The sequence below is a fragment of the Sminthopsis crassicaudata genome, chromosome 5 (genome assembly GCF_048593235.1).
Source record: "Sminthopsis crassicaudata isolate SCR6 chromosome 5, ASM4859323v1, whole genome shotgun sequence".
Taxonomy (NCBI): Eukaryota; Metazoa; Chordata; class Mammalia; order Dasyuromorphia; family Dasyuridae; genus Sminthopsis; species Sminthopsis crassicaudata.
In genome coordinates this window covers 62,686,441-62,700,324 of record NC_133621.1, presented here as the reverse complement: position 1 = coordinate 62,700,324, position 13,884 = coordinate 62,686,441, and the positions used below count along the sequence as shown (strand labels likewise).

Here is a 13,884-nt window from a genome sequence, read left to right as displayed (position 1 = left end):
AAAGTAAAGAAAGTAGGATTGGGTTGCCGAAAGGTGACGAATCCTTTAAAAATAATTCTAGCCTCAGGGCCATTCACATTTAACAGACCTCTACCTAAGATGGAGTCAACGAGACCTTTCCCAACTTTGTCTTAAAGATCCATTTCTCGGCCCAAATTGTGAGGCAAAGAATTACCTATTTCTCCTTCCATTTTTACCCTGTTCTCCTTGATAACCATCCTTTCTTCCAAAGGATCTCTATTCCCCGTTTCATTCATTCACCCATTCTCTCCCCCCTCCCTATGTCCAATCTCCTAATAAATCACATTTCTAGAGGATTTCAGATTTTTTCAAAGCGCATTCCGTAAGTAGGAAGTAGGCAACGATTGATCCCATTTTAGAGTAGAATTAATCACACAGAGAAGATGTGTTTTATTCAGGGTCACAGAATTAGGATCAGGGTAGGGAAATCAAATAAGATTGGCTGAGTTCAAGGTAAACGTTGCTAAATCTTTTCTTTCCCCAAGAGGTGGGGGTGGAAAGTATTCAAAAAACTGATACTAAGGTCGAAGAGACACTCGGGTCTTGGGGGCTTTTGTCGCATTCGGATGAAAGGAACCCCAGAGATGGATGACTCCCCTCCCCAGGAGATCGGTGAGCATATAGGTAAAAGGAGAGTTTAGATCAGAAGCTCGATCTTATTTCCGTCCATTAGGCATAAGGTAAGGGATACACCCTGAGAACTTTTCAGGCAGCAGGTGAAAACAAATTCCCACCACCAACTACCCAAAATCAAACAAACAAACCCTCATATCAACGCTCTTTCCCCCTTATCCCTCCCTTCAAACCCTCCCCCTTTGTTTCCTTTGCCCCAATCTCAGCTCCACAGGTCCTGTCCTGGTTTTCCGGGTCCTTACCTGTGCTGGGGTTCTCCGGGTCTCCGGAGCCATCTTCGGACCCGAAGGACCAGAAGCCAGAGCCCGTAGATGCCATCCGCGCTGCCAGGCTGGTACAGGGAAATGAGAGTGCCAACTGCAGGCTAGAAGCTATCCGCTCAGTGCCTGCGTGCTTGTGCGTGAGTCTGAGCGCGTGAGTGTGTGAAGGAGGGAGAGAGCACCCTGGGGAGTCCCGGAGTGGCCGTGTGGGTGGGTGAGTGTGTCACTCAGCAAATCTGTATGTGTGTACTAGGTGAACAGCAGCGCCTATGGCAGCAGCTGCGCTCAGCTTGGAACCTACGCGGGGGAGGGGCTGGAGAATGAGGCTGGGGGACGCGGGGGAAGGGTGAGGGAGAGATGACTCTTTCTAGCCAAGCAAAAGGAACGTAGGAGAATGGTATGGGGATGCTCTGATTGAAGGAGAGTGTGACTGGAGGAAAGAAATGGGGAGAAAAAGAGAGAGAGAGAGAGAGAGAGAGAGAGAGAGAGAGAGAGAGAGAGAGAGAGAGAGAGAGAGAGAGAGAGAGAGAGAGAGAGAGAGAGAGAGGTGAAGAAAGGAAGGTATGAGGAAAGAAGGCAAGAAGATCGGGAGGGTGTGAGACGGATAGTGGTGCGCGCAAGCTGAAGCAGGGGGGTGTGAGGCTCCGAGGCCAAAGCCAGCGGCAGCAGAAGTGGGTGTGTATTCGTGTGAGCTCGTCTTCTGGCAATCAGCCTTTGACTTAGAAGGGGGAGAGAACTGTCCAGGGTCCTGAGCAGTCCTGAGAGGCAGTATGTGCGACGCTGCTAACTATTTTAGATAGAGTCGCAAGTCAAGAGCTTTAGGATTCGGGAAGCGAAGCTTTATTAAATCGTGCCCCCCCCCCCCCCACTTATTCTTCCTCGTTTGAGAACTGACTTTGGGTTACCTAGGGGATAGTGGAAAGAAAAGGGGGCGGAGTAGCTACCGAGGGCCGTGCTCTCTATGTAATCTCCCGTACTGGGAGTTGAAGGAACGAGATCCTGGGAGCACAGGCAGAGGGGAAAGGGTGTAGGGGAAGATGAGGTCTTAATAGGGGGAGGGCAAGGCTACAGGGGAACTCCGGGCAGCTGCTGACGGACTTTTGTCGAGGAATGGGCTACCTTTTGTGACGGGGTGGAGGGGCCTGCCAGGGAAAGGAGTGTGGGTGGTGCTGAGGGACTCATTTCAGCTCCTTAGTAGAGTCTAATGCCAATTTAGTGAGCCGTTTCAAACCTCAGGGGAGCGCCCTTTCCGCCGCGGTTGAACGCCCAGGACAGAGATGGACTGTATATGAAAGGCAGGGGGCTGGGGTGAGAGATCGAGGGTTTGACCGAGGCAATTAAATTCCACGCGGGAGACTGTTACTGTGGAGCCCAGGTCTGAGGAGAAGCAAATGAGTATTTCTTAGGAGGGGGCGAAAGCTCAGAGCTCGGGGCTTGGAGAGATTGGCATCTCAGGGTCATGCTTTGACCTTGGCCCACACAAGCTTCCCTGGGTTTAAAGGCATAGACGCTGTTAAAGAACTAAACGAGGCGTGCATTTTGAGAGAGAGAGAGAGAGAGAGAGAGAGAGAGAGAGAGAGAGAGAGAGAGAGAGAGAGAGAGAGAGAGAGAGAGAGAGAGAGAAATACCCGGAATTTGAAGTGTCTCAGACTCACATGTGTGACTGTTTTTCCAGACCAGAACCGAAAGGCACTGGTTGCAGCACTGTGGCCTACAGCTATTGCCTTTTATTTGTGGTAATAAGAAAAAAAGACTACCCTACTCTCTCTTAGTCCCCCCAAATGAAAAAAAAAACTCTCCAAGTAGAGTGATACATCCCTTTTCCCAGGGATAGGAGGAGAGCCCAGTTTGCTGAAAATCGTATCTCCCTCTCATAAAAATGGAAGAACAAAAAATCAGACGCTCTCCCCATTCAATGGCCCCAGCGATTTCTCGTCGGAACAAAGGGAGACAGCTCAGTTGATCAAGCCATCCTTGTGAGCTCCAACTTAGACACATAACAACCTTTTAGCTAGCTTTCTCCAGCCCCAATGTCCTCGAGGAGACGAATAATTAGTTATCTTCAGAGGAAATTCTTTGTACATCTCTATATGTACATACATCTTTATATGTATGTTCACAGTCTACCCCTCTCTGTGCCCTGGGCATGAAGCTTATTTCTTTGCATGAAATTGTGCTCATATTCATTTTTTAGACTCCGACGCCGGGGAATTCTATTACCTCCACCAGTCTGGACACTTGCGTAGACACAATGTTTGGAACTGAACACTATCACCCATCACTTAAGTCTTATGTTCGACCCTTTCTGCACCTTCCTGTCTTTCCACCCTCCCCCTTAAAAGAGCTTATCAGCGCCCACGGGACAAAAAAGTCCTGGACTCGAAGCCAAATAGGTTCCACAGGTCGTGAATTTGAGGGACAGAGAGGGCGAATTTATCATTTTCAGCGTCTTTTTCCGAGATTGACTCGTAGGAGGTGAGGCTTGGAAGGAAAAGCTTCCACTTTAGAGGATCTAGTTTGCTTGTTGTCCCCTTTCATTAGAACCCAATCTGGGGGAGGCCAGCGAGAAACGTGACGTGACACATTGGATCGACATTGAAGGAGTGAAGAATAGAGTCAGGATGACACAGGCACGACTGGGAAAGAAGGAGAAAAAGTCGTGACGGTCGGGGTGGGGGCGATTTGAATAGGCTGGGAAAGAGGGGGCAGACCAAGAGCCCTCTATAATTCACCCCCCCCCAATTTGTCATCTTCCGAGACTCGTGGATTACAATAGTAATTTTAGCGGTTAAAGACCTTGCCGTTCGGCATTCTGTAAAAGAAGGAAGAACAGGTTTGGGGGAAAGATGTCTTAGGCAGAACATATCTGGATCGAGGGCTGAAACTTCTTTATTTAAAGCTTTCGGGAATGCTCAGCTTCAAATCAACAATGCAGGACTTTGAAATGATTCCCCCCCCCTTCTAAATGGACAGAAAAGCTGCATTTCATCAAAACAAATGAGAAAACAACAACAAAAGAACGAAGAAACAGGTGGAATAAATGGATCAAATCCATATTGAATTTTCAAATTCCAACACCTATGCCAACACTGTGGCAAAGCGATTTTTTTTTTGGATTGAAGATTCGAACTCTCTGTTTGAGGCTACATTTGGAAACAATTAGATCCCCAAAATGTGGACCAGTTTGGATATATTAAGGATATTTATATTTTTATTTAGAAACAAATTAATTCAGAAGCATAAGGGAGTTTAATTTATCTTTCCTTACAGAATTTCCCTCCTCGACGGTAATTTTCTTTTTAAAAAATTCATTTCGGCAAATATCTGTTCTCTGTCCCTCTCCGTCTTTGTTTCAAAAGGAGGTTATAATTACAGCAATTAGTTCACAAAGGATCCCAGACTCGAATTAGAAATACAAGAGGAGAGAAGCTCAGGGAAAAACCTTTCTAGCCATCGTCCTAGATTAACAGCAAGAAAATCTCCTTTTTAAGAGGGAGGATGGAGATGTTAACACTGACCAGGCTTTTCAACTACCTTATTTCTCAATGTCGATTAACAAGCAAATCTTTTTCTTATTCCACTTATGTGGGTTGGGGGAGGGGCACAAGGCTATTGAATGAGTAGATCTTTTCTGCCTATGCCCACTATTGATCATCTTCTAGGGGGTGTTCGATGTTCTCTTTTCACCTTAGAAAGGGACTGTGCCAAATTGTAATAGACAGTCTGAAGGGAGAGAGCTGACAACCCAGTTTTAAAAATTGAATGGACCTACAAAGGAGGGCTGGTTATGGAGCTGTTTCTTGGATTAAAAATTCGGAGTTGGTTTTTTCTGAGGGAGAATCAATCCTGAATGAGAAGAGGCAGGAGATAACAAAAAAAACCCCACATAGTGTGACTTAAATGGAAGAGCCACAGTCAACTGTGGTATTGGTTTAATTGGCTAGCTTTAGTTAGATGCCCAAGAGAGAAACTTCTATGGTGTGTGTTGAAGTATGACTCACTGGGATTCCAACTCAAGAAGGGACTAAGTCACTTAGTTTTTCTCTGTTGGTCAGCTCCACCTTCAAGAGAGGGCCCTTGGCCTTGGAGAAAGTAGATTTACAGAATCTAAAGGGAGCATAGAACAGCTGTCTCTCCCTCCCTCTTCCAGAGTCCTGTAGAGAGCTAAATAAATGCTAGGCTGCTTCTTGACATGTGGCAGTCCTGGTCAGCCCCAGGGTTTGGTCTTCCCCTTCTCACAGCTAGAGAGACCCGATGGCAAAAATGAAATGCCCCCAACCAAAGAAGATTGTGCTTTGACTGCAAGCAGAATGTCAAAACCAATCTCAAAAGGCTCCTGAAAGTCCCTGAGGGGTTTGGGTTCCTTCCTACATTATTCAGCCACTGTTACTGAAATCCCACTAGCACAAAGCTGAGGTCTAGGGCTATGGTGTAAGTCATATCTAGGAACCACCCTTGGGAACCTTTTGTTTTACCTGCCAAGGGAGAAGAAAAGCTCCCAAATTCTTCCTGAAGTCCCTTCTCAGGCATCCTTGAGACCTGAGGGAGTGGGAGATGGTCCTAAGCCTAGAAAACTTCTTGGGGCCTGCCTATAGCTGTGTAGACTCTCTGTGTCTATTCCCATTGGGTCCTCATTTCTTCCAATCTTCCCTTCTCTCACCATTCTTCTTTATAATCCTGAATGGAATGTCTAACAACCTAGCTTCAGTTTTGTTCTCTATAGATAGATGTAGAATGGTGTGCAGTTTGCTGGAGAGGTAGTTACAAGAACCCAGAGCTACTTATAGATGGCAAAAGAATCTCTCATCTTCTGGAATGTGACTAAATGAGCCAATTAAAATCTGAGCTATTTGCCTCATACCCAAAACTAGGGCTTTCAATTCAACAGATACCTTTAACAGCAAATTAACAACTTAGAACTGAGAGTCTAAATAAGCAGAAATAGGCTTCTAGAAACTCAAAAACCTCCTTAATCAAAAGGATATCCAATGATATCCACCAGCTGTCCGTTCTATTTGACCTTCACTTCAAACAAAAGAAGAGCATGGTCCACCTTCCTCAGACATAAAAATTAGAGAAATTCTTGAGTAGACATCCGAGAGAATGATATTCCTCAAAAGGTTCATTTGTTTTGTAATTTTAATAACAAAGGAGGTGGGAAAATAACCTTACATTATCGAAAGCACTCAAACACTGCTGGAGACTTAGCCAGTTAAGGGACAATGCCCAGCCGCCCAGTCCAATTGACCCAGAAGGAGGAGATATCACTTTAGGGAGTCAATCTTTGAATTGTGGTAGAGAAAAGCTAATGGCAAATAGTCTTGATCTTGAGTCCAGGTTTGGCCAGGGATTCATCTTCACTGCAGAGATACAGGGCCGCTTTACAAATTAAGTCAGTTATTTAAGAAAAATTATTCAAAAACATTTTGGGGAAATATTAGGGCAGTTTCTTTTGAAAGAGGAGTGAAGGAAGACCATTTATTAACTGCTCTAGTAGAGATAGAGGTTTCCAAAAGGAGTGCTCTCCCTGGTGGTCTCTTGATAGCTTGTGACAATCAAGAAAGCTACGGGCCAATGACATGTAGCTGATGGGAGAGACAATAGCGGATAATGGAAGAGAATGTTGCTGGTTATGACATGTCTCACATTTTCACAAAGTCCAGGGAGACCAGCATCTCCTGATTCTCACTCACAAGGGTATTCGTCCTTTTTGGTTGTCTTTCTATGCCTATCAGTGGGATCTTTTCCCTAGGTTAAGAGGCAAGTACCCTGCCAGATCTGTCAAGTACTCCAAATCTGTCACCTCTGAGAACACTTCCTAAAGCAGAAAGGAAAGCAACACTAAATAAAGTAAGGAAAACACGCCCAGCTGAGGCTTCCAAAGCCAAAGGGTCACTTCAGCAATGGCCCTGGCAGTGGCTAAAACTGCTGGACTAGTCGACGGCGCTGAGAGGTTTTCCGCAGCAGCTTCCTGTAGTCATAAGGATTATCTCCTGCACCTTCTTCTCCTGAATTTGCCATAGGCCAACACGTGCTGGGAGTGGGGTGAGAGAGAACACAGAGAGGACGACAACGTTAAATCCCAGAGTTCTGCAAGCCAGAATTCTCTTTCAGAGTCATACATGTATACATGCACATACATGTCACAGTGTCACACCCCACCGGCACACATACACACATCATTGTAGCACATGCACATAACTGGGACACATACATGTATATAATTGTGCCATAAATATATACATATGTCATATCATATACACATGTGTGTTATTCTGCTTGAGTTGGGTTGCTTTCCATTTCCCCCCCTCTAATCATATAGAATGGGATTACTGGATTATGTAATGGGTTTGCCTTCTCAAATTTCTCAAGTAGCCATACTTCAGAGTTTGATACTGGGGAAGTGCTCCATTGGGACATCTTTCAGGACTAAATGTGGATCTTTAGGGTTGCACCTTGCAAATTAAGTTAGCATCATTTTAGATCTCTGAAATCAATTCTCTTTAGCAGACATAATGTTCTTTTAGATAGAAATACCTGGAAGGCACAGCTAATAATAACTAACATTTATATAGTATTTTAAGGTTTATAAAGCACCTTTTAAATATTATTCTATTTTATCCTCACAACATCCAACCTTGGGAGGGAAAGTTTTTTTAATCTCTATTCTACATTTGAGGAAACTGAAACAGAAAGTTGTCAAGTGACTTGTCTAGGATCACACATTTAGTATCTGAGTCGTATTTGAACTCAGATTATTTCCTAATTCTAGTTTTTTTGCTCTATCCACTGGGTAATTCACTTGCTTCTATGGCTGAACTGGAAGAATGGAGTAGGAGAGAAAGTAATGGATGTAATTCTAGACTAAGTGATTTTTAAAGAGAAAGGAGAAATGAACTGTGTTTCTATTCAGATGCTGACATGAGGAAAATGTGGTCATTGTCAACTCTAATCTTTTAAAGCCCACTGAACCCCAGATTCTGCCTGTGCTGTAGCAGAAAAAACACTGTATTTTACCTTAGAGGAGGATCTAGGGTTTGTCATATGCTGATTACTACTGGTGACAAGATCTTGCACCTCATTTTTTCCTGTCTTGAGGATTGTGGGTTGTCTCAACTGAAAATAAGGCTGTTGTATCAGCTTTAGGAAAAACTAGATGGCACAGTGAAAAGAGCACTAGACCTGAAGTCAGAAAGATCTGAGTTCAAATTTGACCTCACACATTTACTAGCTGTATGATCCTGGGCAAGTCACTTAATCCTGTTTGCTTTATCTGTAAAATAATCTGGACAAAGAAATGACAAACCACACCATATTTCTGCCAAGGAAACTCCAAGTGGAGACACGAAGAATAGGACATGACTGAAAAATGACTGAATAACAAAAAACAGATCTATAGAGTTAGGTTTAGAAAGGATGTTAGAGGTCATTTAATTCAATGTGACCCAGGGAGATTAGGTGGATCCTCTAGAGTCTCCTGGTGAGTAAGTGTCAAGGTAAGATGAGAATATACATTTTCTTAGTGTTTAGGCCAGAGCTCTTTCCTCTATGATGCTTTTCATATGATAACTAAGTTGATCTTCAGGATCCCATTCAACTCTGAACCTCAGGATAACATATTAAATATTTCTGGCTCCCACTATCAAAGAATTAAGTGCTTTGCTTCTAATATTGAACCCTCGAACCTAATTTTTTGTTCTCTTTGTACATACCCTATTTTTATCCAGGCAGGTGTATTGGATAATGTTTTTCTCCTTTAGTTTGCTAGTTTTCTCCTACTAGAAGATATGCCCCATGCCTAGATTTTATTAAATATTCAGAATTCTCTTTTTTTTTTGGGAGGCTTATGTGGGTCAGAGGTTAGGCCTGGGGGAGTGATACTAAAAACACTACTATAAGAAATTTGATCAGAAAACAGAGGGCTTGGGGAAATTAAGATTACACAGTCAGAACTACTAGGCCAATAATCTTTTCATTATACTAAACTATTTCTATTTGTTTGATGCTTAAATTACTTAAGTTGTTTAATTTCAGTTTGTTTCATGTGTCTTGCCAAAGAGATTATAAGTTCCTGGAGGACAGGTATTGTCTTATATTCTTTTATATCTAGCCAAATAACTAAAACAGAATTATGTACTATTATCTGGCATCAATAAATCTCATAATCCAGCCCTATGCTATCTATTCAATCTTATTTTGAACTGTTCCTTTTATATGACTCTTCCAGTGAAGACAAATCACTCTTACAATTTTCACCTTATGTATATGCTCAATAATTGTCCACTGAAATAATGAAATAAATAATGCTTGACCACTCATTATTTGGAGCCATTGAAAGGCATCCCTGCATCAAGAGACAAAGTCAGAGATATAATGTCTTTGCAATAAGTGAAAAGTGATAAGTACTTTGGTGGAAGATAGCTCTCTATTAAGTCAGGCACATTCATGAAAGTGGGGAAAAGGTAAAGGTAACTAGAGAGAAGGATATTTTGGGACAAGGAAAAAGAAATCTCAGTCTGCTTCAGTCTGCTTCATTCTGCGTCTAAGAAAGGAAAAGAATATAGACAGAAGATAATAGAAGTAGAGTCACTTTCAGCCTGAAAAGATTCTAAAGTTTAGGTTAAGACTCAACTGTGCTTAGGTTTTTAGTTAGATTATAGTAACACTACTATTTTTATTTCTTATATAGCCTTTTCTCTTTCTCATCTTCCCTTAAATCTCAAAACTTCACAAAGGCCTGTTAGGTGCCTAATACTTCTGAAATAGAATCATTAAAGCTAATCCATCCTGAAGAAGGAAAGCAGCCACTAAGTTGGTTTGAAGAATTCACTTAATATCAAACAGGGTCAATGCAAAAAAAAAATGAGATCTAAAATGCTTCTTAATAATCACTTGAACTCTCTCTCTTCCTCACTTTTTGGTCTAATGCTCCAAACTCCAAATAACTGGGTACTAAAAATGAATAACTAATGGTTGATCTAAAATTATACTTACTTGATTCTTAAAAATAATTGCATATGGCTTTCCTGTCATTTATAGTTTTCTTCATAAATTTCCTTTTGCTTACAATATATAGATTATGATAAGAATATTTATCAAGAGCTAAAACAGTACTGTGCTGCTTAACAATAACAACAGTTCATATTTCTATACTATTTTAATGGAACTATGGTTTTAGTAATGTGCATAATCTTCTCCCTTGGGGTAGCTAACAAATCATCCATGTCTTAATTCTGCAGGACTCTTTTTCATATTTCCTCATGTATTCTTCATTTTTCTCTCTCCCTCACTCCCTTCCTTCCCCCATCCCTCCCCCCTCTCTCCCCACCCTGTCTCTGTCTCTCTCTAGTTTTCTCTCTTTCCTGCCCTGGTTTTTCTCAGTTTCTCTCCCTTCTCCACTCTATCTTCTCTTTTTCTCAGTTTTTGTCTCTCTGTCTCCCTCCTTTCTTCTGTCCCTTTCTCTCTCCCTCCTTCTTCTTTTCCACCTCCTTTCCCTGTCTCATTTTTTTACATTATGCAGGTAACTGGGCATCATATAGGACATCACTAAGGCCATAACCAGGATAAAGTTATCCAATTGTTATTTCTTGTTCTTGATCTTTGACTAGCTAATGTCGTTTTCAGAGCATACATTTCCCATATTATATCCCTTAGACCATAGGATTATGAATCTAGAGCTGAAAGGGACCACAGGAATCACTGAATCCAATCCCTTCATTTTAGAAGCAATGATACTGAAGCCCAGGAAACTAAAGTTGCATGTTCAATCATACAGGTAGCAAGTAGCAGAAACAGAATTTGAACATAGATCCTATGACTTCCTGTTCAGTGTTCTTTATGCTGTACCAGTTTTTTTTTAAAGTATCATTGAAATCTGTTGCAGTATATTAAGTTCAACATACATTTTCTGTAGCCATTTGGGTCCCCTAAAATTTGGAGTTTTTGGAGACTGTGGTATTTCAAGATTCTTAACAATACCGTATTTTATTCAGAAGAACAAAGTTCGTCTTTAAGATGCATTTAAGAAGTCTCTCGTGTATATGTTAAGATCATTCAGAATTCCTTGATATATAAACATAGGCAAGATTATTTTCAATGACTCTCTGATTATTCATGATAAGTAAGGCATGAACGAAAGATATGGAAGTTTGCCAAGATATTCCCATAGTTATGGAAGATGTCCTGGGCAACATCCCAAGAGAAGACTAGGGTTCTCCAGATATTCTTTGTATGGATGATGTGTTGATTGCATCAGACACTGGAACATTAAAGGACTTTCTCAATGCGCTCTATAATTGTTCAAAAATCCTACCAACTGAACAATCCTCATGGAACAAATCAAAGAAATTAAGAAGGTATATTGTCTAGAGTGTGACTTGAAGTTGTGCAGCCATTTCGCAGTTAGTACATCAATATAACATATTCAGGGCAGTCACTGTTGATGGACCATGAGAATGACCCAGTGTTGAATGGAAGGAGGAAAGCAGACTAGATTGCATTTGGGAAACCAAATAGTGCTTTTAATGATCCAAACTGCTCCTGACACAAAAATCCATTTTCTTCACACCAGCATTTCTTAATGACATTTCTACAGCTCTTTACAAGTTTTTATAGCAATTTCATGCGGATTTCCACACACTGACCCTCACAATAATCTTTTGAGGCAGGTCCAGATATGATTCCCATTTTACATGTGAGGCAGAGAGAAGTAAAATAACAAGTCCATATTCATATGTCTACATACTGAGGTGAGATTCAAACCCAGGTCTTTTCATTGCTAAGTTGTGTTTTTCACATTCTACCAAAACAATCTCTTCTGTTTAAGCAATAAAACTGCAAAGGTGAAAATGGTAGCTAAAGGTTTTTTACCTTTCATCAGCTTTAAAACATGAGTTCTGGAGTTCTGTTCGTGGTCTTCTCTCTCTCATGTAAGGTTTATGTTCTTTCAGTCCAGAGTGACTAGTTGAAAATCCTTTGTAATAGAAATCCTCTAAATCTAGCACTTTTCCCTGACTGTAAATGAACACATATGCCATAGTATCAATTCTATTTTCATTTTACTTAAATTACAGAGTAATTATTTAGTTTCCTCTCAATAACTAGAATTTAGGAGTCATACATGTGGTAACATAAACGGCAGAAATCTGACAATGTACAAAAATATTTGTCCTATACTATGGGTTTTTAAAGCAATTTCCTCCCCCCTGCCCATCCCTCCCTACTGAATTTGGTCTTCAAAGAGAGTTCTATGTCTTGGTTATACTCTAATATGATATGAGCACATGGGAGTATGTTGTCCCACTTCAACATTTTGGATCTCCATAGGCTTTTTTGCTGGTTCATAAGGAGCAAAGCAGTTGAGGTCAAATTGGAAGTAAGTGTCTTTCATTCCCTCATCCACGTGTATCACTGGATGTCCACAAATACATGTACAATAGTGATTAAGAGACTCTAAGAAATTATTTGCTGGATCATCTCAGCAGAAGAAGAGGTAAAACAGATTTCAGGGAAAGTGATTGTTTGATTTTGAAGTGTACAGTGGTTCCAGCCCACAGAAAATGTGGCAGAGAGGTTTGGAGTAGACAGATGGAATGAAAGCTGCTGATCACAGGATAGCATATTTTTCAAGTATTCACATTATGCTTTCCATCTGTAACATTAGTATACACATGCAATTTCTTACTATCTGTGGGACCATGGACAAAGTCACTAAATCTCTTTAATTTCTTCATGTGTAAAATCAGGGGGTGGACTAGGTGTTTCTAAGGTCCCTTTCAGCTCTAAATCTCATATCTAGAATACATAAACAAATCCATTATTTTGGAATTTTTTTTTTATCAATTCCTCTATACATGAATTTTTGTTAATTTGTTGGGGACAATTCCAAGTTAGTAGCTGATGGCTGAGCACCAATATAAGTAAAGACTATAGTATAATATTGATATAATAAAACATCAATTGATTATAATGTTCAGGGAATAGGATACTCTGTGGTGAATTGGTTAAGTGGAGCTTAATCATACCACTCCCTACCAATTTTCAATTTTCCAGTTACTGTTGAATATTATTTAAAAACACATAATTTCACATTTTTACTTTATTAAACACAGTATATGAAGATAACAGAGTGCTTGGCACATAGTAGGTACTTAAGTGCATTTGGTAATACTTTCTTATTCATTCATTTAGTCTTTCATCATAGAAAGGGATTCATAGTACTTTGTACTTCAATACTTCAGAACATTAATGATTTAATCAATGCAAGTTCTCTTTCCACCAATACAGATGGAAATCGATTTTCATGAATTGTTGAGACTGGAAAATTAACCACCTTGTGGCCAATCTTCTAGTGATGAGTGTCCCTGACCTTAGCTAGATTTATCCACTGCAAAAATATACAGTCCATCATTGAGGTTATACATCATGCCTTCCAAACTCAGTAGCACTTGTCAAAACCTGTACTTTGTTTCCATGGTTTTGGAGACCATCACACTATGATGATGTGCTGAAATAGGACCTAAAGAGAGGTTGTATGTAATGTACTTTAAATAATAACAACATTTATAAAGCACTTTAAAAATTTCAAAGCACTTTTATATGTTATATCATTTGATCCTCACAACAACCCTGTGAGGTAGGTGCTATAGTTGAGGAAACAGAAGCTTAAGGAGGTTAAGTTATTTGCCCAGCTTCACACAGCTAGATAGGAGGAAAGATTCAAAATCAAATCTTCCTGACTCCATGTCTAGCACTCTAGCCACTGTGGCTCCTGAAGGTATGAGAACTTGGAATGAATGCTTGACAATTCTAGAATATGCCCAGATGATAGTTTCTTAAATTAACAATTCATATGAATTTCTTTTCTTGTGATTTACATTTTGTTTCTAAAAGTTAAGTGTATATAAACATTCCAAGTAATCAGAGTTTTGCTGTAGTACCTTCTTCCATGAATGTCTATTTCAATGAAAAG

General features: G+C 40.7%; 2 protein-coding genes across 2 annotated transcripts in view; both read right to left on the bottom strand.

Annotated features, from left to right (window-relative positions):
* Positions 1-1,362, bottom strand: part of GAD2 (glutamate decarboxylase 2) — an 83,571-nt gene extending 82,209 nt beyond the window's left edge. Inside the window, exon 1 of the mRNA XM_074269537.1 lies at positions 897-1,362. Coding sequence (XP_074125638.1) covers positions 897-972 — 76 coding nt within the window. The 5' untranslated portion in view covers positions 973-1,362. The remainder of the gene's footprint in view (positions 1-896) is intronic.
* A 4,526-nt stretch (positions 1,363-5,888) lies between these two features.
* Positions 5,889-13,884, bottom strand: part of MYO3A (myosin IIIA) — a 209,129-nt gene continuing 201,133 nt past the window's right edge. Inside the window, exons 32-33 of the mRNA XM_074269536.1 lie at positions 11,784-11,927; positions 5,889-6,948 (exon numbers count right to left, since the gene is read on the bottom strand). Coding sequence (XP_074125637.1) covers positions 6,834-6,948; positions 11,784-11,927 — 259 coding nt within the window. The 3' untranslated portion in view covers positions 5,889-6,833. The remainder of the gene's footprint in view (positions 6,949-11,783; positions 11,928-13,884) is intronic.